Source organism: Salmo salar, chromosome ssa18 (genome assembly GCF_905237065.1).
Source record: "Salmo salar chromosome ssa18, Ssal_v3.1, whole genome shotgun sequence".
NCBI lineage: Eukaryota > Metazoa > Chordata > Actinopteri > Salmoniformes > Salmonidae > Salmo > Salmo salar.
In genome coordinates, this window is record NC_059459.1 from 21,514,578 (window position 1) to 21,541,168 (window position 26,591).

The 26,591-nt window shown below is 43.8% G+C and overlaps 2 protein-coding genes across 11 annotated transcripts in view; one reads left to right on the forward strand and one right to left on the reverse strand.

The window, feature by feature from the left end:
- LOC106577038 (C-terminal-binding protein 2) overlaps nucleotides 1–14,757 on the forward strand; it is a 101,546-nt gene extending 86,789 nt beyond the window's left edge. For 5 of the 10 annotated variants that reach the window (XM_045700861.1, XM_045700857.1, XM_045700860.1 and 2 more), the window contains 8 exons: nucleotides 6,921–7,075; nucleotides 9,148–9,292; nucleotides 9,795–10,001; nucleotides 10,124–10,338; nucleotides 10,984–11,114; nucleotides 11,211–11,338; nucleotides 11,440–11,569; nucleotides 12,859–14,757. In XM_045700861.1, coding sequence (XP_045556817.1) covers nucleotides 6,921–7,075; nucleotides 9,148–9,292; nucleotides 9,795–10,001; nucleotides 10,124–10,338; nucleotides 10,984–11,114; nucleotides 11,211–11,338; nucleotides 11,440–11,569; nucleotides 12,859–13,039 — 1,292 coding nt within the window. In that variant the 3' untranslated portion in view covers nucleotides 13,040–14,757. The other 5 variants (XR_006760340.1, XR_001322057.2, XM_014154713.2 and 2 more) reach the window with 5 other exon arrangements.
- Nucleotides 14,758–15,263: 506 nt separating this feature from the next.
- Nucleotides 15,264–26,591, reverse strand: part of LOC100380861 (ubiquitin thioesterase Zranb1) — a 28,561-nt gene continuing 17,233 nt past the window's right edge. The window contains exons 4-10 of the mRNA XM_014154718.2: nucleotides 26,391–26,544; nucleotides 24,019–24,090; nucleotides 22,916–23,114; nucleotides 22,608–22,728; nucleotides 21,124–21,253; nucleotides 17,116–17,345; nucleotides 15,264–16,860 (exon numbers count right to left, since the gene is read on the reverse strand). Of these exons, the coding sequence (XP_014010193.1) occupies nucleotides 16,639–16,860; nucleotides 17,116–17,345; nucleotides 21,124–21,253; nucleotides 22,608–22,728; nucleotides 22,916–23,114; nucleotides 24,019–24,090; nucleotides 26,391–26,544 (1,128 nt within the window). The 3' untranslated portion in view covers nucleotides 15,264–16,638. The remainder of the gene's footprint in view (nucleotides 16,861–17,115; nucleotides 17,346–21,123; nucleotides 21,254–22,607; nucleotides 22,729–22,915; nucleotides 23,115–24,018; nucleotides 24,091–26,390; nucleotides 26,545–26,591) is intronic.

Below are 26,591 nucleotides of genomic sequence, written 5' to 3' on the forward strand. Positions count from 1 at the left end.
GCCACAAGGAGTCGCTAGAGAGCGATGGGACAAGGACATCCCGGCCGGCCAAACCCTCCCCTAATCCGGATGACGCTAGGCCAATTGTGCGCCGCCTCATGGGTCTGGCAGCAGAGAATAGGAACTGTCTGATCAGACATCCAAATGGGAACTAGACACTCCATCGTATTATCTGAGGGAAAAGCTCATTTCTACGAAGGAATTTAGAGGCGGCCTTTATATTTCACTTGTCAGAATCCAAAAAGGATTTTAGTGGCAGAACATCTGGGCTTCATTTGTGGGTGGATGTTAATGTCTCTCTGCTCTCTGCCAGCTTCTTTCATACTCCAAGATATCATCTAGATCGCGGCTGTAGTTGGCCAGGTGTCTAACTCATAGTTGGCCAGCTGTCCCAGCCGGTTGCGGCCGGCTGGGACACAGCCTGGCATCGAACCCGGGTCTGTAGTAACACCTCTAGTGCATAATGCAATGCAGTGCATTAGACCGTGGCGCTAATTCGGGAGGCATCCATTTTAATTTATAGGATTCATATAATATTCAATAAATATAGCACTTAACATCCGATTTGGCGAACACTTTTTGAATGATGAGTTAACCATGAGGAATCCAAATATATTGTGAAAAGTCACCCACGGACCCCTCACACCCCACGCCAGTCCTACCCCCAACCATGACTATAAAGCAGGGTTCCCAACTGGATTTGGCCCACGGTTGTTTTATTTGGCCCCCCCAAGTTTTCTGAGCAATGGAATTTTTATTGTTGGATGTAAAAGACTGTTAAAAAACAGGAAAAAGGATTTTAATTTTGGAAATCTGTTCCCAAGTATTCCCACGCATAATAGAGATGTTGTGATTGTATACAAATGTAAGCAAGGTTTGAAATGATTATATTTTTTGTCAAATATTATATCGGTTTGGGCTTCTTGCAGTCAAATTTGCAGACTACAAATGATTTGTAATTTTGTTCCAGCCCCCCAACCATCTGCTCAATAAAAAATCAGCCCACGGCTGAATCTAGTTGATGATCACTGGTATATACTGTAGTATCAGTTATGTAAGTAGTATGGAGCTGCGGCTCGGAGTATTGCTTCTTAATCCTATATAATGTATTCTCAGTGAATTTGGTGATTGTTGATGTCATACCTTGTCCATAAACAGGAACAGCATAATCTAGTGGTCAAAACCTGGTAATATCAGGATGTGGGATGGAATATAAACCAAACAACTTCAATGACTAATTTCTCTGAACAGGAAAACAAAAACATCACCAAATTTACTGAGATTACATACAACGTACATATGTACAACAATTCTCCAAGTAGCAGCTCCATACTACTTGTCAGACATAGAAAACGGATACTGTATACTTGTTGATGGGGTGGGATTGGCGTGGGGTGTGGACGGTCCGTGGGTGGTTTTTGAACATTTCGTTGGATTCCTCATGTCTTTCTCATTGTTAGAAAAATGTTGGGTCCAGACTTGAACACAATTGAGCATCTCTGGAGAGTCCTGAAAATAGCTGTGCAGTGATGCTCCCCATCCAACCTGACAGAGCTTGAGAGGATCTGCTGAGAAGAATGGGAGAAACTCCCCAAATACAGGTGTGCCAAGCTTGTAGCATCATACCCAAGAAGACTCGAGGCTGTAATCGCTGCCAAAGGTCGACTAACCGGTGCCCCCGCACATTGAGTCTGTACCGGTACCCCCTGTATATAGCCTCGTTATTGTTATTTTACTGCTGCTCTTTAATTATTTGTTACTTTTCTTTCTTTTTTTGTTGTTGTATTTTTCTTACCTGCATTGTTGGTTAAGGGCTTTTAAGTAAGCATGTGACAAATAGCATTTGATTTGATTAGTAGCCTATAAGTGCTGATTTAGGACCACAAGTGGGTTTAATTGGACACACAACTGTAACTTCATGGTTGGTTACCAGACCACTCAGTGGCGGAGGATAAATATCAGGAACCACAACAAGGAACTTCACCGGTTGGCCAGACACGGCCTTGCAGCGGTCCTTGGGGATGTTAGCTGGCACAAATGTAGATCTCATGAGCTAGTTTTAATTTCAGTGATCTTCAAGGAAGAGTCAGACTCTGTCTGTTAGCAAATTGGTTGAGGATCACTGCTTGGGTAGCTAACACAAGTCTTGGTGTCTCCAGCAACATTACTTATCACGTGACTGGTCCTGGACCAGCTGTGGGGATGAGATCTCAGAGGACACGTCAGTTCAGTAAGGATGAGGGATCCCATGGGGAAGATGGCTAGTCAACAAGACCGGCTGAACTGGATAAATCCACTCTAACTGTGTGTGTGTGTGTGTGTGTGTGTGTGTGTGTGTGTGTGTGTGTGTGTGTGTGTGTGTGTGCTGGTGGGTTTGTGCACGTGGGTTGGTGGGTTTGTGCACGTGGGTGTGAGCATATCTGTTAATCTCCACTCTATTTTCAGATTATTCAGAACATGTATGCATACATTAGCATTTTATTATGTCGTTGAGAACATTCTGGAACAGTATGGAGTTGTAGCACATTTGACGTGATGTGACTTGCATTTGACTTTACAGGAGGCTGCTGAGGGGAGGACAGCTAATAATAATGGCTGGAATGGAATGGGAACCATGTGTTTGATGTGTTTGATACCATTCCATGTATTCCGTTATAGCTATTATTATGAGCCCGTCCTCCCCAATTAAGGTGCCACTGGCCGCCTGTGGTTGACTTGCCTCATGTCATTTTCTCCCAGGCTGCTTTAAAGGGATACTTTGGGATTTTATCTTCTTCCCCGGAGTCAGATGAACGTGTGGACACCATTTTTATGTCTCTGCGTGCGGTTTGAAGGAAGTTGCTCACTATTGCTAGCACAATTGCTAACTAGCATTAGCACAATGACTGAAAGTCTATGGGTATCTGCTAGCATGCTAGTAGATGCCCATAGACTGCCAGTCATTGCGTTAATGCTATTTAGCATTGGGTCACAAAACTACCTCTTAACTTTCTTCATACTGGACAGAGACTAAAAAATGTTATCCATGAGTTCCTCTGACTCTGAGGAAGTAGATAAAGGGCCTCATTGCCAAAATCCCAAAGTATCCCTTTAAGAAGCTCTTCAGAATTACTGACCAGGTATTAGGTCCTCATTAAGCTCTCATTAGTAGCTAATTAGCCAGCAATGTATCATGTATTTAGCAGAGCTTCTTGCTCTGACTTATTAGGGTGCTGAAAGTCTATTAACCACAAGGAAATAATTAATCATCAGTATTTTGACCCACTTCCGACTGTTGCCAGTATTTTGCTTGCCTCTAAACTGTGTGTGAGTGTGACCCTCTGCTCCCAGCTAATAGGGTATTTGAAGGAGGTTGTGCTCACCAATTCTGTGCTATGTTAATGGGGTCTGCAGGAGTGTAAGGAGATTCAGGCGTGTGTCTGTGGAACAGTATTTTACTTCAGAGCGCCCTGCACACAGTCGGGCTAGTGCCAACTTGAAGTCTTCCTGACTTCGGAGTCTGGCAAGGCTGCTTGGTGTTGTAGTCACGATGCGTCGATAATGAAGGGGCTGTGCGTTTTTACTGGTTGGTTCTTCTGTGTCTTTCTCACTCAAGAACCCACATGGACAACGACACATAGCCCCTGAAAGCTGCCCCTTTCCAATACAACTGTTAGATTTTCAAATCCAGGTCTCAAACCCCCCCCAAAGAAAGAAAGAAAAAAAAAACCATTTAAGAGAACCAATCAAAGCTCAGCCATTTTCTGTGCGAATACTGCATTTATGGTGGACCCCTAACCAGACCAGCGTGTCACAGCGCTCGTTCGCTGTGTACCACGGGAGTCGCGTCAGCCAGACTACCCTGCACAGTCCCATGGAGAGAAAGTGAACTGTGCAACAAATAGTTATAGACCTCCATCCTTCCAGGGATATTGAAGCTATAGGTACCCTATTCATACAATTGTTAAGAGCTATGTTGTCATGGCAATTTCCTTCCTCTGTGCTTCGTCATGTAAAAGGCTGTGAGAGTTGACTGACACTGTGTGAGAGGCACAGAGACACGTACCCATGATAATAATACCTATACACAAAAGTATGTACACTGCTTTCGGAAAGTTTTCAGACCCCTTCCCTTTTTCCACATTTTGTTACGTTACAGCCTTATTCTAAAATTGATTAAATAATTTCCCCCCCCCCCTCATCAATCTACACACAATTCCCCATAATGACAAAGTGAAACATGTTTTTAGAAATGTTTGCAAATTTATTAAACATGAAAAACAACTTATTTGCATAAGTATTCATACACTTTGCTATGAGACTCAAAATTGAGCTCAGGTGCATCCTGTTTCCATTGATCATCCTTGAGATGTTTCTACAACTTGATTGGAGTCCACTTGTGGTAAATTCAATTGATTGGACATGATTTGGAAGGGCACACACCAGTCTATATAAGGTCCCACAGTTGACAGTGCATGTCAGAGCAAAAACCAAGCCATGAGGTTGAAGGAATTGTCCGTAGAGCTCCGAGACAGGATTGTGTTGAGGCACAGATCTGGGGAAAGGTACCAAAAAATGTCTGCAGGCTTGAAGGTCCCAAGGACACAGTGGCCTCCATCATTCTTAAATGGAAGAAGTTTGGAACCACTAAGACTATTCCTAGAGCTGGCTGCCTGGCCAAACTGAGCAATCGGGGGAGAAGGGCCTTGGTCAGGGAGGTGACCAAGAACCCGATGGTCACTCTGACAGAGCTCTAGAGTTCCTCTGTGGCGAGAACCTTCCAGAAGGACAACCATCTCTGCAGCACTCCACCAATCAGGCCTTTATGGTAGAGTTGCCAGACTGAAGCCACTCCTCAGTAAAAGGCACATTACAGCCCACTTGGAGTTTGCCAAAAGGCACATAAAGGACTCTCAGACCATGAGAGACAATATTCTCTGGTCTGATGAAACCAAGATTGAATTCTTTGGCCTGAATCTCAAGCATCACGTCTGGAGGAAACCTGGCACACAGCCAAGCAGGAGTGGCTTCGGGACATGTCTCTGAATGTCCTTGAGTGGCTCAGTCAGAGCCCGGACTTGAACCCAATCGAACATCTCTGGAGAGACCTGAAAATAGCTGTGCAGCGATGCTCCCCATCCAACCTGACGGAGCTTGAGAGGATCTGCAGTGAAGAATGGGAGAAACTCCCCAAATACAGGTGTGCCAAGCTTCTAGCATCATACCCAAGAAGACTTGATGCTGTAATTGCTGTCAAAGGTGCTTCAACAAAGTACTGAGTAAAGGGTCTGAATACTTATGTAAATGTGAGCCACAAGAGCATTAGCGCTGAAGTTGGGGCGATTAGGCCTGGCTCACAGTGAGGAAAACAATTAATTTAATCCATTTTAGAATAAGGCTGTAATGTAACAATATGTGGAAAAGAGGAAGGGGTCTGAATACTTTCTGAATGCACTGTATGTACTAGCCATCCCTCACCTCTCCACGCTCACAGGGCTCAGTGGTGATCTCCCAAAGACTGGCTGTCTTTCACAGCTGTGACATTATACAGGAAGTCTATTAGGTGCTCTCTTTAGGTTGCACTGTATGAAAAAACAATTATAATAATTCAGTGCTAACGTCACGTTATGATTTCAACCTCCCTGGTTACCGCCACCAAGACAAAATTCATCAAATTCTTATGCTCGATACAATTTAGGATGTTGTGTTTAGCTGGTTTATGTTGTTAGGGAAAACTCATGAAGAACCAAGTAGTGTTATGGGACATTGTTTTTGTGTTGTTGTACATTCTGACACATTTCTCTGTATTTCTTTTGTGTTCCTGGTCTATCTTGTGTTCTCGTTCAATGGGCACAGGTTACAGTCTGTTCTCTCTGATGTTGAAATGGACACAGAGGGGAGAGAAAAGCTTGGATCTGCTCTTCAGCAGCACCGACGCCACTAAATAAAAGATTTCATAATCCTGCCCAAATCCTGTAATCACCATGACAACAGCAGTAGGGAGCGAGGGAGCGCTGGAGGAGTGGTGTGCAAAGTGCTTTCTCTCTCTCTCCCTCTCCCCCCCTTTCCTTTTTTTTGGATGGAATTTGGTTTCATTCTGCCCAGAGTCGCTCTTCTCTTTTTTCGCTCTGTTCCTTCACAGAGTAGAAAGCTCCAGGGATGATACATTGGTGATATTGTGCAGTGTGTTTGGAGAAGGTTGAGATACTTATGTCTGTAGTATCATGCTGTAACAGATAGGGTGTGTGTGTGTGTGTGTGTGTGTGCGCTTGCTTACTCGTGTGTGTGCGTAGTGCGTACACACACAAGCATGCACATGCACACACACACACTGCCCCTGCAGGGTTGTGATATGGTGGGAGTGACCTCATGGGGTGAAAGGCCTTGTTGCCTGGTAACTGGAGTTATCAGGAGTCACAACGATGAGACACAGCAGAGGGGTTGGTCATTTCAGGAAGTATTGAGTGTGTGTTATTGATCCATCTTACCAGGTGATTGTGGAGTCAGAGCATTCATTGTATCGAACTGTCAATTTTCACAGCGTGTGTGTGTGAGGGAGGGAAAAGATTACATATGCACATCCAATGTCTTTGTGCAGGTGCGGTTCAGTGAATCTGTTAAAGAGACTCCGCACACACTGCAATCTATTCTCCAATGTAGTTTATTGTTAACAATGTGCCGACCCCTCAGGTTTTCATCAAGTTTCCTCCCTCTCTCTCTCTCCCTCTCTCTCTGTTCTCTCTCACTCTGTCCTCTCTCTCTATCTCATGTCTCTCTCACTGTCCTCTCTCTCTCTCTCTCCTCTCTCTTTATCTCCTTTCTCTTTATCTCATTTCTCTCTCTCTCTCTGTCCTCTCTCTATCTCCTCTCTCTCTGTCCTCTCTTTATCTCCTCTCTCTCTCTCTCTCTCTCTCTCTCTCGCTCTCTCTCTCTCTCTGTAGGTATCCGGCCCCAGATCATGAATGGGCCGATGCACCCTCGCCCCCTAGTGGCCCTGTTAGATGGGCGTGACTGTACAGTAGAGATGCCCATCCTCAAAGACCTGGCCACTGTCGCCTTCTGTGACGCCCAGTCCACACAGGAGATCCATGAGAAGGTATCACACACACACACACACACACACACACACACACACACACACACACACACACACACACACACACACACACACACACACACACACAGGGACTGCATGGGTTTGTGCCCTCAATTCAAACTGTAGCGGTCTTTTCACCTCCTCCCCCTCTTTCTCCCCCTCTTTCTCCCCCTCTGCTCCTTCTCTAACATAAAACGGATATTACAGTACAGTATATTGTCTCTCCCACCCTTTCCCATTTAAGTGAAAGTGATTTTATTAGGATGTAATGTCATTGGCTGTCGGTATGCTCTTCCTCTCCTCCTCTGGTTGTTAAATAGAGAGGCTGGTTATGGGAAAGGAATGTCATTATATACTGAGATAGCATGTAGCGCTCCTTAACGACAGAGTCATCAGCAATATACCAGTGCAACATCAAATCTTCCCCTCTTCATGTAAAATACAAAATGTGGAAAAAGGTTGTTAACAAAGCAATTTCCATGTGTTGTGTATGTTGACCCTACAGTTTTATCAGCGTTGAAAAGCTTCATAGTGATAATCAATTGTTAACAAGGTTTGTTGACATAGATTTAGTCAGCACAGGCAGTGTTGAACCAATTACAAATATATATTTGGGTGTGACGCACAGAGAGAGAGCGAGTGAAATTGGAAAATAGGAGGGAGGGAGAGAGAAAAATAGGACCAGGGTTCTTTTGACCTCTTGACACTTTTCTCCCTGGGCCCTGGCCCCTCCGTGCTCCCCTGCTCACGCACACCAAGGCCTTTCTGTCCAATCAGCTGTTGTGTTTGTGCATACATTACAAAACGAGATGGCCTGCCCTGGGCGTAGAGATATTGGCAGAGCTCCCGCCTTTGTAACGAGTCAGCAGAGACAGCAGAGGTGGCACTCCACACACACGAGAGGAGAAAGGGCCCCACACAGGGACTCACACGCAAACAAACCATAACAATTGGCTCACACACAGGCTCAAATGCTGACTCACTGATTTCACACACACACACACACACACACACACACACACACACACACACACACACACACACACACACACACACACTTTACCTCTCATACACACAAATTCACACACTTTCATCTGAAACATACTGAAACACACACGCTGCTGCCTCTGCATGCATCGCCTGAGAAAGACGAGCGACATTAGTTCCCTGAAAGGAGCCCTAACCTGCATATTTCTTCTCAGTGGCGTTGAGTGTGGACAAAAGGGTTAGCATGCCCGCGTGTTATCTCCCCCTCTGATGTCAGAACAATGTTAGCAGTTTAACCATCTGTTTGTGGACTTGTTTCCGTGAGTTAGCGAGGGAATTGATACAAATGAATCTTGAGCATTATATCAGCTTTTATCTGCACTGCTACCGCCCCACCCCCACACCGACTGTCTCCACACATCATTTTGATCTGGAGGAAATATTCTCTCAAACTGGTCCTTTGACATCTATTGGGCCATATTCAACTGCTTTTTTACAACTACTGTGTATTTTAATACTGGCCCACCATAGTTCTAAAAAATACCGTTTCCATTTAGCCTGACACATTGCTCAGCGATTACCGCGCTTGCTTAATGACTCACACAGCATTGGTCATTATAACCCACAGGACGTATTGTCTCCAGCCAAACTTGCCTCTGGCTAGCAACACAGCCTAAGCAATTAGATGAACGCATGAGGAGAGCTTCAACCTTGAATTAGCATCTAGCGCTGATTCCAGCTAGCTCTCATAAAACCCTTATGGAAATTCACATCTATGCTAATCTGGCAGGCCAAGCAAATGCAGTTAGCCGGAGGAGAATTTAAAGCTATTATTTACCCAAAGTGCCTGGCAGGGGGCACTTGCTATGCTATCTGGGTATGTGGATAACCATCAATCTAGTTTATGACCCTGGCTGTCTCCACCCTAACCTGGTTTGCGTAGACAGATTCTGATAATGCAGGGCTTTTGACACGTACACATTTGCACTCGCGCGCGCACACACACACATGAATGTGTGATGAAATGATGAAATGCCTTTAATGATGATGAGGACGATGAAGGTGACTCTCCCTTTCTCCATCAGGTGCTGAACGAGGCAGTAGGGGCCATGATGTACCACACCATCACCTTGACCAGAGAAGACCTGGAGAAATTCAAGGCTCTACGCATCATCATCCGCATCGGCAGCGGCTACGACAACATCGACATCAAGGCGGCCGGAGAGATGGGTAGGAGAAAGAAAGAGAGAGGACAGAGGGATAAGATAAGACTTTATTGATCCCCGAAGGGGACATTTTATTGCAGGGGCCAATACAACACAGGAATAACAACAACAACCCGCTCGTCAGCACTGCAGCCGAGACTCTTTGGAATGTAGCCAAACCAAACACTGCTTTTATAATTTTACATAACATGTAATTGGAGTATTATCCCCTAAATACACAGACAAAAGCTGTGAAAACATCGATAAGAAATACTCCCCCACAGACTTAGTTTGCCCCGGGCATGTCACTTAATTAAAACAAAAAATTGTCTATAAACATCGAAGCCTGGTGTGAAATATGTTGTTTGTTTCATATTTGTGCAAAAAATATGTCATTGCCTTTCCAGGTGTGCAGTTTTTGCATGTTTCTTGGACACTTAGTTGTTCCTTTCATAACCAGCTGTGTGTAGGGCTTCTACTTATTTTTGGCCTTCATCCCTCACCCAGTCTTCCTCTCTCTTTGCCAGGCATCGCGGTGTGTAACATCCCGTCGGCGGCGGTGGAGGAGACAGCAGACTCCACTCTGTGCCACATTCTCAACCTGTACCGGCGGAACACCTGGCTGTACCAGGCTCTCCGGGAGGGCACGCGGGTCCAGAGCGTGGAGCAGATCAGAGAGGTGGCGTCCGGAGCCGCCAGGATCCGGGGAGAAACGCTGGGCCTCATCGGCTTCGGTGAGTCACAGGAGATGTCGATCTTTAGTAAAGCCCACTGTTGTGAGAGTTCTTTGTTCACACACACACATCCATTACATTGTGATCCGCTTCTGACACTGGATTCGTGTGTATGTCTACAGGTCGTTCAGGGCAGGCGGTGGCGGTGCGGGCCAAGGTGTTTGGCTTCAACGTGATCTTCTACGACCCGTACCTGCAGGACGGCCTTGAGCGTTCGCTGGGTGTTCAGCGTGTCTACACCCTGCAAGACCTGCTCTACCAGAGTGACTGTGTCTCCCTGCACTGCAACCTGAACGAACACAACCACCACCTCATCAACGACTTCACCATCAAACAGGTGAACACACAGACACACATACACACAATCCTCAAATAGGCCATAACAGTACAGTAGTGCGCACTCCCAGCCCTCATGGTGTAGTTGTTGATCACCACTGCCACCTGCAGTCAGCTTTTCAAACTGCATTCTGCTATAGGAGTCTAACATCAATGTCCTCTTTGAAATGTGAGGGGTGGTCTCGTCAAGGAAGAACCTGGTTAACTTGCTATTTATATATTCAAAGAACTATACCATACGTTTCCCGGAAAAACATCAGTATTTTTCTGCCACCAGATCTCAGTGTGGGTGCGTTCATGCCTGTGTGCATGTTTGTATTTATACGTGTGTTCGTGTGTGGCTTGTGCTGTTTACAGAGCAGATACAATTGTTCCCTGAATTCAAGCTTTTATCAAGATGAAGGGATGACTTTTATCCAGATGCTCTAATTTCATCTCTGTCGCTCTCTTTTGGTACACAGAGGTTTGCCTTTTTGGATATGAATCTAAGCTTTTAGTATGTGAAGCATAATGCAGTGCACCTTAGGGCTTCATGGTTGAAAGCACCACTGCAGGCACATACTGTAGCAGTGGGCTCCCTCATGTGTATTCTACAGGAGAGGGAATGTCACTTGATGTTAGTAAAACAGGTTTACTTTTGTTTTAGATGCGTCAGGGTGCATTCCTGGTGAACTCTGCGCGGGGAGGTCTGGTGGATGAGAAGGCCTTGGCTCAGGCCCTGAAAGAGGGCAGGATACGGGGGGCCGCCCTGGATGTTCATGAGTCAGAACCCTTCAGGTGAGTGTGTGCATTTATCTGTGTGAATAGATAACTTCATCAACTCCATTATCCAGTTCACCGTAGCCAATCTTTCTCTCTGCCACTGTTGTGTAGTTTTACCCAGGGTCCTCTGAAGGATGCTCCTAACCTGATCTGTACTCCTCACACGGCCTGGTACAGTGAACAGGCCTCGCTGGAGATGAGAGAGGCAGCCGCCACAGAGATACGCAGAGCCGTCACTGGTAAACACACACACAGACACGCACACATACATTATATCACACACCTAGAAACTCATCTGGAGCTAATCCTTTACCTGAATGTTTTTGTTTTTCTGATGCAGGCCGTATCCCCGACAGTTTACGAAACTGTGTCAACAAGGAGTTCTTTGTTACCACGGCACCCTGGACAGTGGAACAGCAGCAGATGCAGCAGCAGATGCACCCTGAACTCAACGGTGCCGCGTACAGGTAGGGAAGCTCAATCCCAACCAAACAGACCATTATGCAGGGAACCCCTCTTTTTGGTCAGGTTCACTTCCTCCTGCATATACTATCCACATAAGCAGGACATAAACATTTTGATAAAAAAGGGGATATTTTCCCAAGTAAAATAAACAGTAAAATAGTCATTTCCATGCTCAAGTACAAAAAGGTGTCCCCTGTATTCGATCTATGAGAACCTCTTGTCTTTTCTATTTAACCTTCCTGGTATTTTAGGCTAGGTTTTCCTTAGTGCCATATAGTGGAAATGAAGAGCTATGGGGGCACATTGATTACTACCATCCCCTGCTATTATTAATCAGGCAGTCACAGTATTGACCTCTCAGTCTCTCACCTATACCTGCTGTCTCAACTGGACTGAACTACTTCTCTTACACAGCCGAGTCAACCAAACCATGGTACAGGCCATAGCAACTGGGGGAATGCAAGACAAATTATATACCTAATAGAAAACCAGGTAAATACTACCGATGCTGACCCACAGTGATAGGCTCAGGCCCACCTGTGCTGATCAAAGCAAAGCTGCTGTTAGTTTTCATGATAGTCTGTGTTTCATTTATTTCTCGCCCAATATACCTGCTCTGCCCACCCTCTCACTGCACCCCTTATTTCCTACCCCAAAACCAACAAATGTGGCCAAAACCTGGCCTCTTGTACCCTACCAAATAATAAAAAAATCTATTGAATGTTGGCACATTATGGCAACGATTTGATTGTAAGTACAGTCAGTGTTGTATTCCATATTATTCCCTGCTCAGGAAGTATGAGTATGACTTGGGTTTCATTTTTCCTCTAAACACCCCTTTTCCCCAAACGGTTCACTGTGTCTGTCCCCTGAAATATCCTATCAGGAACTTTTCCTTGACCTGTCATCTCTAGCCCTACAAACCATTCCCTTATGCCTAAATATAACTATATTTTGTTGATATCTGAGTGGTTTAGTAAATCAAGATATATTTCTCTGATACGTTTATCAGTTTCCCAAGAACAACAGATGAGGTCTTGTGGTCGTTTTGAATCCTGAATTGACATGTAAGAGTTGAATCAGTTTTCAGATTTCATGTGATGTCTGTTTTGCACCACACTATGTGTGACTTCACTTGCTTTGATTAGAATATTCACCACTGAATTTTATCCTTAGCCTCATTTCTAATGTAGCAACTTAAAATGGCCATTTAAAGGCTTATCAGGTTGTTGTAACCTATGAGGTATTGTTATGGTTCCATGTGACCTGACCATTGTCTCCCTGGCACAGGTACCCCCCCCGGTGTGGTGGGTGTGGCCTCGGGTGGGATCCCTGGGCCGATGGAAGGGATGATGCCTGGGGGGGTGCCCATCGCCCACACCCTGCCCTCTGGTACCCACCCCTCCCAGGCCCCCTCCCCCAACCAACCCTCCAAACAAGGGGAGCCCATGAGACAGCACATGACCGAGCCATAACTCTGCATCCAGGGAGGAAGGACTTCATATATACAAAACCGACCAACTGACCCACCCGCTCTTAGACCAGCAGACTGATCGTTAGGGTTCACACAGAACACCGGAACAAGTGGGGACAGTGAATATATTCACAACTGACACTCCAAAGTGGGGACTGTCAAAACTCATGTTCCAAGGATCTGAACTTTTCACTTCTCATTTTCCTTTGTTTTAGTTTTTATTCAGTTTAAGTGTTTACTCTTTTTTTTTTGAGAGTCTGTTGGAAGATTCCTGTGTTCTGGGACAAGTTGTTACCGAGTGCCAGAGTTAAGGCTCGCCCATCTTGACTGACCCACCAATGGGAGAGCTTGGAAGGACAATGACATCATCTGTTACTGCCCCATTCTTCATTTCAGTTCAGTCCACGTGTGTCTGTGTATTTTTCTTCCACCTGTTCTGAGACCACCCTACAAGTGAATATCTGTCTTTCTGTTCTTCAATGTGAAAAAAAATTCATGATTATAAAATGACATATATTTATCAGACAGTAGAAAAAGACAATTGGTGTTGCCAGTGGCATCGGCAGTCTCAATGGGGACCTCTAAACCCTTTCCTAGTCCATCTCTCACCCTGTTGACTGCTGGCTCATGAATTTACAGACAGTAATGTTGGACACATCAGGGTTGCCAGATCTCTTGAGCCTCATGACCAGTACGAGACAAAAACAATAAGCCCAAATTGCCATTCTGAAGAATCAAAACAAAACTCAGTTTAAGTGAATATGGGACCTAAAACCCTTATTTGAATTTGTCCATTGTGAACATCTCTCAACCCCTGAGAACACCCAAAGTATTGTAGAGAAGATTGTGTTCTGGTAAAACTCCAATTTAGTCATTTAGTTCCTCTAAAGAGCTTCTTCAAAGATCCAGGTTCTGACGCACAGGTGGGAAAGAGACCAGTGTGATAAAGGTTATGATCGCAATTTCAGACAATGTGAAGTTTTAACTATTGATGAATTGCCTTTCATTCCGACTTTGGATTCAGTAATCACATGTGGTCTGCCACTAAAATATTGAAATAAGAAATGGATGCAACGGCAGTTCTAACTGTAAAAAGCACCTCTGCTTTTACCTGGACCTCTACATTATGGATTTGGACATTGTCACGGGTGTTTGTAAACTAGATTGATCTCTTAAAATGTCCTGTTTTTTTTCTCACCAAATGGACTTACAAAGTAGCACCAGGCAGAAAGGAAAGGGTTTGGAAAGTGAGGTTACCGACTCAGGAATTTTTTTTGTTGCAGATATTATCTTTTTCCCAAATTCTGTCTGAAAGAAAAAAAAAGTCTGGATGGTTCTGCGTATTTCCACCTTTTCTTCATTGTGGTATTTTTATAAATCAAACCTGTCTTTTGGTGTTCAAGGTTTTTGCAGAGTCCTGTTAGATTTGTATTGACTAGTTAAATGTTCTTATAATCATAGTCTAATGTGAACCACCCTTTCTTTCTTTTTGGTTTTCTGTTCTAATGAAAGCCAGTGGGAGCTCTTAGAGGCATCGTGCACTGCACTCTGTGAGCAATAGCAACACCCCTCTAGTGCCCCAAAGTTAGCAAGACAGGGCTGCTAGCAGATTGTTTGGTTTTTAGTGTGAGTATTTGTATTTGTTTCTTGTACAAGGTGAACATATAGCATTCAGTGCAGTTCAAATAAAAAAATGCCGTTCGATCAGGCTCTGTGAAAGGTTTGTGAAATTGGTGTTTGACTTTGCTGCTTATTCATGCGTATGAAGTTTAACATTACTAATGTGGAATTAACATCAGTAGCTAGGTTTCCATCCAATTGGCGACAGATTTTCATGCGAGTATTCTAAAATCCACAAATATGCGCATTTTCCCACCAAACTGACTTGTTGCTCATAAAAATCAGTGCGTGATGAGTAGTGCACACAATGTACTTTTTCGCTTATGTTTTCATGTACTGAATAAAAATGTAAAGTTCAATGTGTTTCGCATTTTCAACTCTACCAATAGCTTTGTCACAAAACTGTTGCGTTAAATAGCAAATGTGCCTACTCTGGTCTTGGCATGTGCGCTCTAGCCCAGGGCCCCCCCATTATAATTTAGGATAGTCTACACTTTGTTAAAGGGATGTCAAAGGAGACCATCTATAACCAGGTGCATCACATTGTAGTCAATTCATACTGAAACATTCAAACACATCACAGAGTTGACGTTTTAGAGACTTCATAATTGGACATTCAAAAAGGTTTTCCTTTATTTTTTCCTGTCCGTGCCACACACGCTAAAGCGAGGTCAGGCTTTTACCTAAATCCACAAACCATCATAGTCAGATCTGCAACTATTGCATAAATACAAAGCAACATACAGGTGATGCTCAAAATGTGTATAACAAGATTGTAATACACCAAAATAAAAGTTACAGTATTCAACAGCAAGGAAACCCAACAAACTTCCTTCACTGCTAAAGCATGTTTTTACAACTTTGGTTTATGTGCAGTCTCTCACAAAGACCTTAAACTCAATTCAAGATGTTCACATATACATTAGAGAAAAATAAAACACAGGTACCATGGGTTAAACTTGACAGGGAGGAATAGCAAGACAGAGGAAAAATATGACAAGAAACTGGTGTTTCTGGTTTAATGTTGACATTATATGTCTTACTCTCCTCCCAAACATCACCAACCATTCAAATGAGATACTGAATCACAAGAGAACTGAAGTCAACTTTTACAGATGGTTGTTATTTTCCTCACCGCAAAAATGTTAGTGCAGCCTAAAAAAAATTATAATCTAGATTTAAATAATAAATGAAAGAAAAATACAGAGAATCAAAGCTCTCCTTAGCTCAAACGCTCCCAAACAAATAAATATGTAAAATTAGTTTGGAGATGAAATTAAAAACAAGACATTTCATTTCAGCCAGTCGGAAAAAAAGGAAAACTAAACATCCATGTGTATGATCTGTCTCCTAAAACTTAGTGACTTTGAACTGCCATTTCAAAGCTTAATAAATGACCTTTATTCAAGCAGTTATATTCATATAGAAATGTGTCTTTCAATAAATGTGCAGTGCTTAGTATTAAGAATTAAGTTCATATTACACAATCGGGCCAGTTCTCCATTGGGTCCCATGACTCAAAAGATATGTTGGCTTAGTCACTGCCCATCAAAAAAACAAGCCAACTCTATTTCAACTTGAAAAACAACAGTAATTTTGCAAGTGTGCTTCGTCAGTGCCCATAATGAACAGAAAGATGTTTGAATCGATGCTGGTATATTTCCTTATACTTCTTTTTTTAAACAACCACATGCATTTTTACACTTTTGGATAAAGATTTTACATTAGAAAATCAATAAAGATAAATAGCATTATTATACTATAATCCTTTATTTCCCATCATCCCCAGGTCTTTTTGCAGCAGTGGACCATTTCTTCTGTCAGTCTCTAAGATATTTGTATGTGTATGTCCTCTGCCAGGGTGTGGTGAGGCTCAGGATTCCCTCCCCTTTCAGTTTGTCCGTGTCAGGAAAGGAGGAAAACCCCCCAAAAACGAGGCAGGACCCCTGCCCCTGGGGACCCCCGCCTACACCCGTTTCGTCACTCATCCTCCTCCTCCTCCTCCTCTTCCTCGCCGTCGGAGAGCGAGGCGCAGGGGCGGATCTGTCGGTAGCCATCCAGCCACTTCTCCACCATCTGCGTGACCAGGGGGTGGTTCCGCCTGCGGGAGCTCTTCTGCATGGCCACCAGCACTCCGCCCTCCGTCACGCAGCAGTCCAACCACTCCCTCAGCAGCTTCTCCTGCTGCTCTTCATTACCCATCTGACACGGACACACACACACACACACCATGAGACTATATCTCTTTAGTTACCTTTACAGGATGCTCTCATACTGAGAAAATTACATTTCACAATACAGCCACTTCACATACATTTTACACTATAGTCACTAAGCGGAGGGTATAATAGAACTACGTAATCAACATGAATAGTAGAATCAGACTAAATCCTTAAAGCAGCCAGTCAGGGGGTGCATATACATATTCATGATAACACAGCGGGAACTCCCTCCTACCTCCTGTGCTGAGAGGAAGTGGATGTGGAGCAATTTTCTCTCGCTGTCCACCAGCGGTAGGAAGGTGACGGTGACGTCGTCGTCTGTGTTGAGGTTGGCGCCTGCGCCCCGATTGTCGAAGCCGTCGTTCTCCATGGCCACCAGTGCAGAGAAGTGGCCACGCGTGTAGCCCAGCGCGATGGGACTCTTCCAACAGAAACTCTGCTCCCACAACAGGGGCAAGTACACACCTGGAGAGAGAAAAGGGAGAGATGAATGAGGAAGGGAGGTCATCAAAAAGAGTCAGAAAGGGAGAAAACAAACCAAAAAAATGACCAGACCTAAAAGAAAAGGAACACGTATTGCTCAACAGTTTCCCAAACAGAATGGACACTTTTTCCCTTCGATTATTCAGTCAGCCTCCTAACCCACCAGACAGCCTGTGCAAGTAAACACAACTGAAACCACAAACCACTGTTCAAGCGTCTAGAACAGTTGCTATCCCTCTCTGTGCAACAGTCTGCCATTGTGTTTTTATTGGAGCTTTTGTGTTTTTAAACAGCTTTCTCCTTCCCACCCTCCATGGACGCCCATCAGCCGCTCCTTAACAAACAGTAGCCTATATCATTCCTCTATTAGCATGACATTACCACAGGCAGACAATCGTTAGAGAGCTTTCATTATGGCTGCAGCCGCTGCACGGGCTCTGCAGGATAACTCAAGCCAGACTGTTTTTACTAGGGTACACAGACGTTGACCCCGCCCTCAGCCCTTATTGAGCACCTGTTTTACACTTCCACTTCTTTTCCTGACGGCTAACATATGTTGAGAGATATTCTAAAAGTATGTACAGTGTGATCCATTCTTCTGCACCACTGCATAGTTAGGAAGTGGGGTTGGGGTAGGATTATTTTGGCAGAATTGTTTGACTCGTTTTAGAGAGTCACATGAATGCTGTATCAGCATTGGAACAATCATGTTGAACAATTGTAACTCCCTCCTCCCCTTACTAATCAACATGGACTGAATATATTACAGAAAACATGCACGAGACTGACGGTTTCTAATCAAGTGTCAACTCCCTAAAATGTTGCATAAAATTAAGGCTAGTTGGGAACAGATTTTATGTCCCAATAAGATGTTATCGGGTTCATGAACTGATATACCAAATGATTAACGCATCAATTCGGTCTTCTCAATTTAAAACTATAATAATACAAATATAATAATATAACATTCTGCCAACATAAAAAGTATGCTCAATGTATGGGGCATTGGACAGTCAGCCCCGTGAAGACTCTGCAATGAAGAAACAATGGGAAATATGATTACTATTTCGTTTTAGGGGAATCTTGATAGAAATGTAACAGAGAGAGACCCTCATAAGATATCACAGTAAAATTGAAGGATGAATTGGAAAAATAAATAGTAATATACTGGGAAAGATGTGATAGTGGGGTCCACACAAAACAAGACATAATACATTAATAGACAACAGCACTACATTCATTTGCTTGCTTCCATTCAGTCACAAGAGCATTAGTGAGGTCGGGAACTGATGTTGGGCAATTAGGCCTGGCTCGCAGTCGGCGTTCCAATTCATCCCGATGGAGTTGAGGTCAGGGCTTTGTGCAGGCCAGTTAAGTTCTTCCACCGATCGACAAACCATTTCTGTATGGATCTCGCTTTGTGCAAGAGGGCATTTTTATGCTGAAACAGGAAAGGGCCTTCCCCAAACTGTTGCCACAAAGTTGGAAGCACAGAATTGTCTAGAATGTCATTGTATGCTGTAGCGTTAACATTTCCCTTCACTGGAACTAAAGGGCCTAGCCCGAACCATTAATAAACAGGCCCAGACCATTATTTTTCCACCAAACTTTACTGTTGGCACTATGCTTTGGGGCAAGTAGCGTTCTCCTGGCATCCGCCAAACCCAGATTCGTCCATCGAACTGCCAGATGGTGAAGTGTGATTCATCACTCCAGAGAATGCATTTCCACTGCTCCAGAGTCTAATGGCGGTGAGCTTTACACCACCCCAGCCGACGCTTGGCATTGCACATAGTGATTTTAGGCTTATGTGTGGCTGCTCGGCCATAGAAACCCATTTCATGAAGCTCCCGACGAACAGTTCTTGCATGGCTGTGTGCTCGATTTTACACATCTGTCAGCAAGGGGTGTGGCTGAAATAGCCTAGTCAACTAATTTGAAGAAGTGTCCACCTATTGACGTTGCTTCCAGAGGCAGTTTGGAACTTGGTAGTGAGTGTTGCAACCGAGGACAGATGATTGTCACGTGCTTCAGCAATCGGCGGTCCTGTTCTGTGAGCTTGTGTGCCCTGCTTCCCGGCTGAGCCATTGTTGTTCCTAGATGTTTCCACTTCACAATAACAGCACTTACAGTTGACAGGGCAGCTCTAGCATGGCAGAAATTTGATGAAACAATGTTTGTCTATGGAGATTACATGGCTGTGTGCTCGATTTTATACACCTGTCAGCAAGCGGTGTGGCTGGAATAGCTAAATCCACAAATTTAAAGGTGTGTACAGACACAAAAATATAAATGCAACATGTAAAGTGTTGGTTCCATGTTTCATGATCCCAGAAATGTTTATTTCTTAAAAATATGGTGCACACATTTGTTTACATCCTTGTTAGTGAGCATTTCTTCTTTCCCAAGATAATCCATCCACTTGACAAGTGTGGAATATCAAGAAGCTGATTAAACAGCATGAACATTACGCAGATGCACCTTGTACTGGGGACAATAAAAGGCCACTAAAATGTCCAATTGTCACACAACAAAATGCCACAGATGTCTCAAGTTGAGGGGGCGTGCAATTGGCATACTAACTTAATTTTTTTTGTTTAAGATTTAACTAGGTAAGTCAGACTGTAGGAATGTCCAGCAGAGCTGTTGCCAGAGAGTTGAGTGTTTATTTCTCTACCATAAGCCACCTCCAATGTTGTTTTAGAGAATTAGCCAGTACGTCCAACAGGCCTCACAACCGCAGACCACGTGTAACCACTCCAGCCCAAGACCTCCACATCCGGCTTCTTCACCTGTGGGATCTTCTGAGACCAGCCACCTGGACAGCTGATGAAACTGATTGGCTGGGCCTGGCTCCCCAGCCTATACCCTCGAAGGCCCAGCCAATCAGAATGAGTTTTTCCCCACAAAAGGGCTCAGCTTTGAATTTTTTGGTACCCTTCCTCAGATCTGTGCCTCAACACAATCCTGTCTCAGAGTTCTACAGAAAATTCCGTCGACATCATGGCTTGGTTTTTGCTCTGACATGCACTGTCAACTGTGGGACCTTATATAGACAGGCGTGTGCCTTTCCAAATCATGTTCAATCAATTGAATCTACCACAGGTGGACTCCAATTAAGTTGTAGAAACATCTCAAGGATGATCAATGGAAACAAGATGATATTTATTTTTAATACATTTGCAAAAATGTCTAAAAACCTGTTTTCGCTTTGTCATTACTGGGTAGTGTGTGCAGATTGCTGAGAATTTGTATTTATTTAATACATTTTAGAATAAGGCTGAATACTTCCGAAGGTATTGGGTGTATGTGTGAGATATATAGATATATAAAAAAGGATTAAAAAAATTATACAAAATGTTATTCGATAGTCCCCCCCCCCAAAAAAAGATCTAGTCCCTCCATCTGTGACACTCTGCTGTGATAAATCAAAAACACTTCTGAATCTGGAAAATTCGCTATTGATTGTATACTGGCCTTTGAGCAAAATCCGCAAACCCAGTCGAAAAATAGCATCATCCTTGTGCCACGATTCATGTGCTGGGCCTAATTCACATCAAAAGGGCTTTGTCTGACTTAGCAGATATTATCCAAACCGTCAATCTAATTGGACAAGGAGAGATACATCTACAACACTATTTTTAGAGATTTTTTGCTTGTCAGGATTTAAAGCTTAATACATCAAAGGTATTAAAAAAAACTTTTAAAATCCTCCCAATTTAAGACTAACTGAGCCCAAAGAAAACCGACATCGCCTTACCTTGAAAACGGGTGTACCCAAGTGTTTCACCACGGAAACTTTTGTAATACTTCACTCCATAGACGATGATTGGTCTACGAAGAATGTGTGCAAGAACAAAAATATGAGTCTGCTCCAGGCTGGCTCCAGGCTGCAGAGAGAGAAACAACACAAAAGGAGAGGCATGTTAAACTACCTTTGTGGAGTGTAGCTGCAAAATATACTATTAGGATTTGAGCTATTACTTGTTATTTGGTATTACGCTAGCCTGATTGTATGTACGACCAGCAATATCGTAAACCAGATTATTATTATTATTATACACCGAGTATACCAAACATTAAGAACATCTTCCTAATATTGAGTTGTGGAAATACACAATCCATGCATCAATTGACTTTAACCTGTCTCCTCCCCTTCCTCTACACTGATTGAAGTGGATTAAATAAGTGCCATCAATAAGGGATCATAGCTTTCATCTGGATTCACCTGGTCAGTTATGCCTCGATACTGTAAACACCATGTGATTCAAGTATTAAAAGAAAACCTTAGGCAGTTGGTTCTTTGTCTTAAATTAAATACAGGAATCTTTAATGTTGCACAACAGTGGATGCTCTCATACACTCTAGGGGCTTTCCTATATGCTTCACTCATTCTTTCCTATATGGTCAGAGCAGTATGGCATTGCATAATTCATGGACCGTAATTTCTTAATATTTTGCATTTTACAGTACACTGCTGATCCCAACTCAAGTCCTGCCACCTAAAAGGCTTAAAGCTTTATGTCTGTATGCATAAGGAAATCTGTCTCAGCCTCCAGTATTTATGCTGCAGTAGTTTATGTGTCGGGGGGGCTAGGGTCAGTCTGTTATATCTAGAGTATTTCTCCTGTCTTATCCGGTGTCCTGTGTGAATTTAAGCATGCTCTCTCTCTCTTTCGGAGGACCTGAGCCCTAGGACCATGCCTCAGGACTACCTGGCCTGATGACTCCTTGCTGTCCCCAGTCCACCTGGCCATGCTGCTGCTCCAGTTTCAACTGTTCTGCCTGCGGCTATGGAATCCTGACCTGTTCACCGGACGTGCTACCTGTCCCAGACCTGCTGGTTTCAACTCTCTAGAGACAGCAGGAGCGGTAGAGATACTCTGAATGATCGGCTATGAAAAGCCAACTGACATTTACTCCTGAGATGCTGACCTGTTGCACCCTCGACATCCTATGAACATTTGAACATCTTGGCCATGTTCTGTTATAATCTCCACCTGGTACAGCCAGAAGAGGATTGGCCACTCCTCATAGCCTGGTTCCTCTCTAGGTTTCTTCCTAGGTTCTGGCCTTTCTAGGGAGTTTTTCCTAGCCACCGTGCTTCTACACCTGCATTGCTTGCTGTTTGGGGTTTTAGGCTGGGTTTCTGTACAGCACTTTGAGACATCAGCTGATGTAAGAAGGGCTATATAAATACATTTGATACGAAACGAGTGTGTGTGTATATATATACACATATACCTGGCTGGCCAGTGAGAGAATGAAAGCCCAGTCTTCCTGCCACTGTTCCTCTCTGAGTGAGAAGTGCAAGCCGAAGCTCTGGGAGTACCACGACTCCCACTCCTTCCAACGTGTGTAGAACCTGCAGACAGAACACACGTCAGTGGCCCTATACCAACTCCCTGTGGTAAAAGGTCAAGTGCGTGTTACCTTTTGCAATGAGAAGGGTCTCTTTTTTTCTAAATTATATGATTATTTATGTAAATCACATAGCCTTCTCATCCTTTCCCCATCCCCAGCCAGCTACACGCCCCAGACCCAGTTCTCACCAGTGGGAACAGTCGTGCAGGCTGTCGTGAAGGGTCTTGCGGAGGACAGAGTCCTTGTCATAGATGCCCCAAGTGGCCTGCAGTACTGAGTCTAACAGGCAGTCCCCGGCCGTGCGGTTCCACAGGGCATACAGCCTGCTGTCCAACCGCGTTCCTAGCTCTATAGACCAGTTGATGATGGGAGACTCCTCCTCCAGCTCTGAGAAAGAGAGAGAGAGACAGAGAGAAAGCGAGCCATGGGGTCATTTTCAAAATGAACCACTATTTGGTTTTACATGCAAACTTTTGTTCCAGCCCAACACTAACATCCCTGTTCAATGAATCAAGTCAATGAGCATTTGGATCGGGGACCACTAGTGTAAAGTATAGGGAAGTACAGTGATGGCAAGGAGGACACCATTGGGATACTGGACTTGCACTATATATGAAGACAAGGTGCGGATAGAGGGGCCACCTTGATGCTACCGACATTACAGGTGGTGGCACTAGAAAGGTTAGTGCTCTCTGCAATCCATAACCCTTATCTAACCCTAACCATTTTACATATCAACTTCAAATGGGGTAGGGTCCCAGACAGCAAGGACCACACTGGAAAGGAACCCAGAATTATGATATTTCACGGAGGGGATCAAGCATAAGGATAAGTGATACACCTGCCTTCACAGCTTCATCATAGTAGAGACAGGAGAGTATAGAGATGACTTTAGTCACCTTGTTTTCCCATACACTGGCGTGTTACCCTTGAGGTGCTGCAAACTCTGGGGAGCTTAACAGGTCACAGACACCCTAGAGAGAGTGAGCAATCAGTGTGGAACCCATTGATGTTGTGCGTGTCCCTGGAGGAAGTAGTCATTCAGTAAGGGATCAGGGAAATCCTAAAACTCAATTAGCCTGATTAGCACAGACACAAGCACACACAATAAGGGCAGGCCAACAGACAGGAAGGCAGGCAGGGAACAGACCTGTAATACAACACTATACAGCAGCCTTCTCGTTTAGTAGAGGGGATAGGAAGCTATACAGATGCCCTCCACTGTCGACTATGACAAGGGTCTCACACACGATTCAGTGAAAGCGGTACAGGAAGTCAGTCAATATTTCACCTTTCTGTACATCTCGGTCCAGCACTTCGTCGAACAGTTTCTCCTGAACTGTTGGGGGCAAGTCCTCAATATCTGTATAGAAAAACAGTGGTATTCAATGGGTTTGAGAGATAAACAGCACAAGGGAGACATGATACAGTTCTAAAAACTTCACAAAAAAGGGGAAGTTAGAGAGCAAGTATTTATTTGACAATAGTGAAATGAAGTTTGGGGTTTGGAGAAGAACGCACATCTGTCTTGACCTCTTGATCTGCACAAGCCTTTAAAAATCAAGCCAGGCTGAAGTGATTTGGGTTTAATTCCCTGGAGGTTTGCAGGAGTCAAAGCTGCACTGTAACAAAACTGACAGCAGTGCAAGCTACAGACACCACATTTGACTGTTTTCTACCCAATGTCAAAACATGTTTTGTTGTGTGTGTGTCCTTTTCTTTCCACACTAGAGCTACTTTGTGTGCTTGGAGAACTTCGCAACAGTAGTGGCTATTCTTCAGCTCAACAAATGAATGCATTGACGTGGTGCAAAAGAACAGCGAGGCTTCTATAGCAGCCGGAAGCCAATGCACGCTCCCCCAAATACTCTGCATAACCAGACATCACTGCTTACCAGCCCTGTGGCTCTAACTTTCAACCACAATGTAGGATAATTCTCAAGGAGGAATTCAACCAAAATAGTTGTAGACTCAACCTTGCTTACCCTAGCAAAAACTTGATACATATGAAAATACACATTTTGCTATGCAGGGCTCCAGACTAACTTTTCCCCTGGTTAAGTTGGTGGCACCGGCCTATGATTTGGTTTCACCAAAATGTTGCCGCCGTGTCACACAATAGAAACAATTTGCAATCATTTTAGAAAGTCATTCACAGTGCTACTGAGAACGCACGATTCAAGAAATAGAGGTTACATTTTTTCATGTCCAAATGGGAGAGCATAATTCAATTTGATGTGCAACCTAAACCAGCGATTTTCATTAATTTTGGGTTTAAATTTATGCCATTGCAACATTTTACCCTCAATATAGTGCTCCAGAATTTGATTTATTTTGTTCAATAGAGACTCATTTGCATACTAATATCACTTCCATCAAAGGAAGTGGAAAAAACTCACTAAGCTAAATATAATAGACTGCTAGTTAGAAATGTAATTGATTTCTCTAACATTCCAGCATACTACCCAATGAAGTCTAGACCTCAAACTGTCCACACATGCTTTGTGCGCTCTGTATCTCAAAGCAGTACAAGTTACTTTGGTTGCCAAAATGCTCAATATTGAGAGTTGAGAAATAAATGTAAAACCTACAGAAAGTCGAGACCATCATCTCTTCAACTGTCACAACAGTTGCTTTTAGAACTATGCAATTGTGGGGGGAAAAAATCTTTTTTTTTCTTCTCTTCAGCCCAGTGCTTCCCAAACCTTTTCACTCATGCCCCCCTTTTCTTATGTGGGAACATAGTGAGACAGATTGACTCCAGTAGAGAAACAGGCTTGAGCCTACTGCCTGAAATTCAGAGAAATATTAGGCCCTTATTAGGACCTCCAATTCTGTAGCCTACTACAAACCAGACATGGTAAGGTTTCTAATACTGCCACAGTTGTCTTTCAACTCTTAACATTGAGCACAATATAACCATTGGTAATTATCGCAATATGCGCTTATCGTCACACTTTGGAAAAAATACTTTTCTTTATAATTCTTTTTCGTGCTTATGAATTGACCATTTAATTTGTTCCAAGTTAGCTCACAGATGTGAGGGTTTGTTTATTGGGAGAGAGAAGGGGAAAGAGATCAGGTGGAGCAGCATGCTGCGAGAGTCCACCAAAAATAATGTTATGCTTTTAATCAAAAAAATACGATCACAAGATTTAAGTGTGAGTAGAAATCCATCTTATTTTAATCTAGTAGTATAATTAAGCTGTGTTTGTTCATCTTACCCTACCTCTAGGGGGGTGGGCGCCCCACAGTTTGGGAAACACTGCTTCAGCCTAAGCTGGTACCACGGAAAGCATTTCACTCAGAGTAGTTGGAAACAACCATACCATTATGCAATTCCCGACCACCAACAAAACATGCATTCTACCATCATAGAAGACAAGAAGCTTTACAGTAGAAGAGCAGCAAAACAGTTACTACCACATAACTATACACAGTAACGAGGCTAAATAAAACTACTGCAGGTAGTTACTACCACATAACTATACACAGTAACGATGCTAAATAAAACTTCTGCAGGTAGTTACTACCACATAACTATACACAGTAACGAGGCTAAATAAAACTACTGCAGGTAGTTACTACCACATAACTATACACAGTAACGAGGCTAAATAAAACTACTGCAGGTAGTGTATAATAGGTCAGAGGGAGGCTGACCTGCTGGCAGGGTGAAGGTGACCAGGTCAGTGAGGAAGTAGCAGGTGAAGTCTCCCTTGCGCTGGTGCAGGGAGGCAGCCACCTCACGACGGATCTGCTCCGTCAGCTCAGGGCACACCATGGCTGGGATACACTTAGCTGCCTGCTGGGACACCTAGACACAGAGAACATGACACAGGAATGATACAACGGTCTCCAACT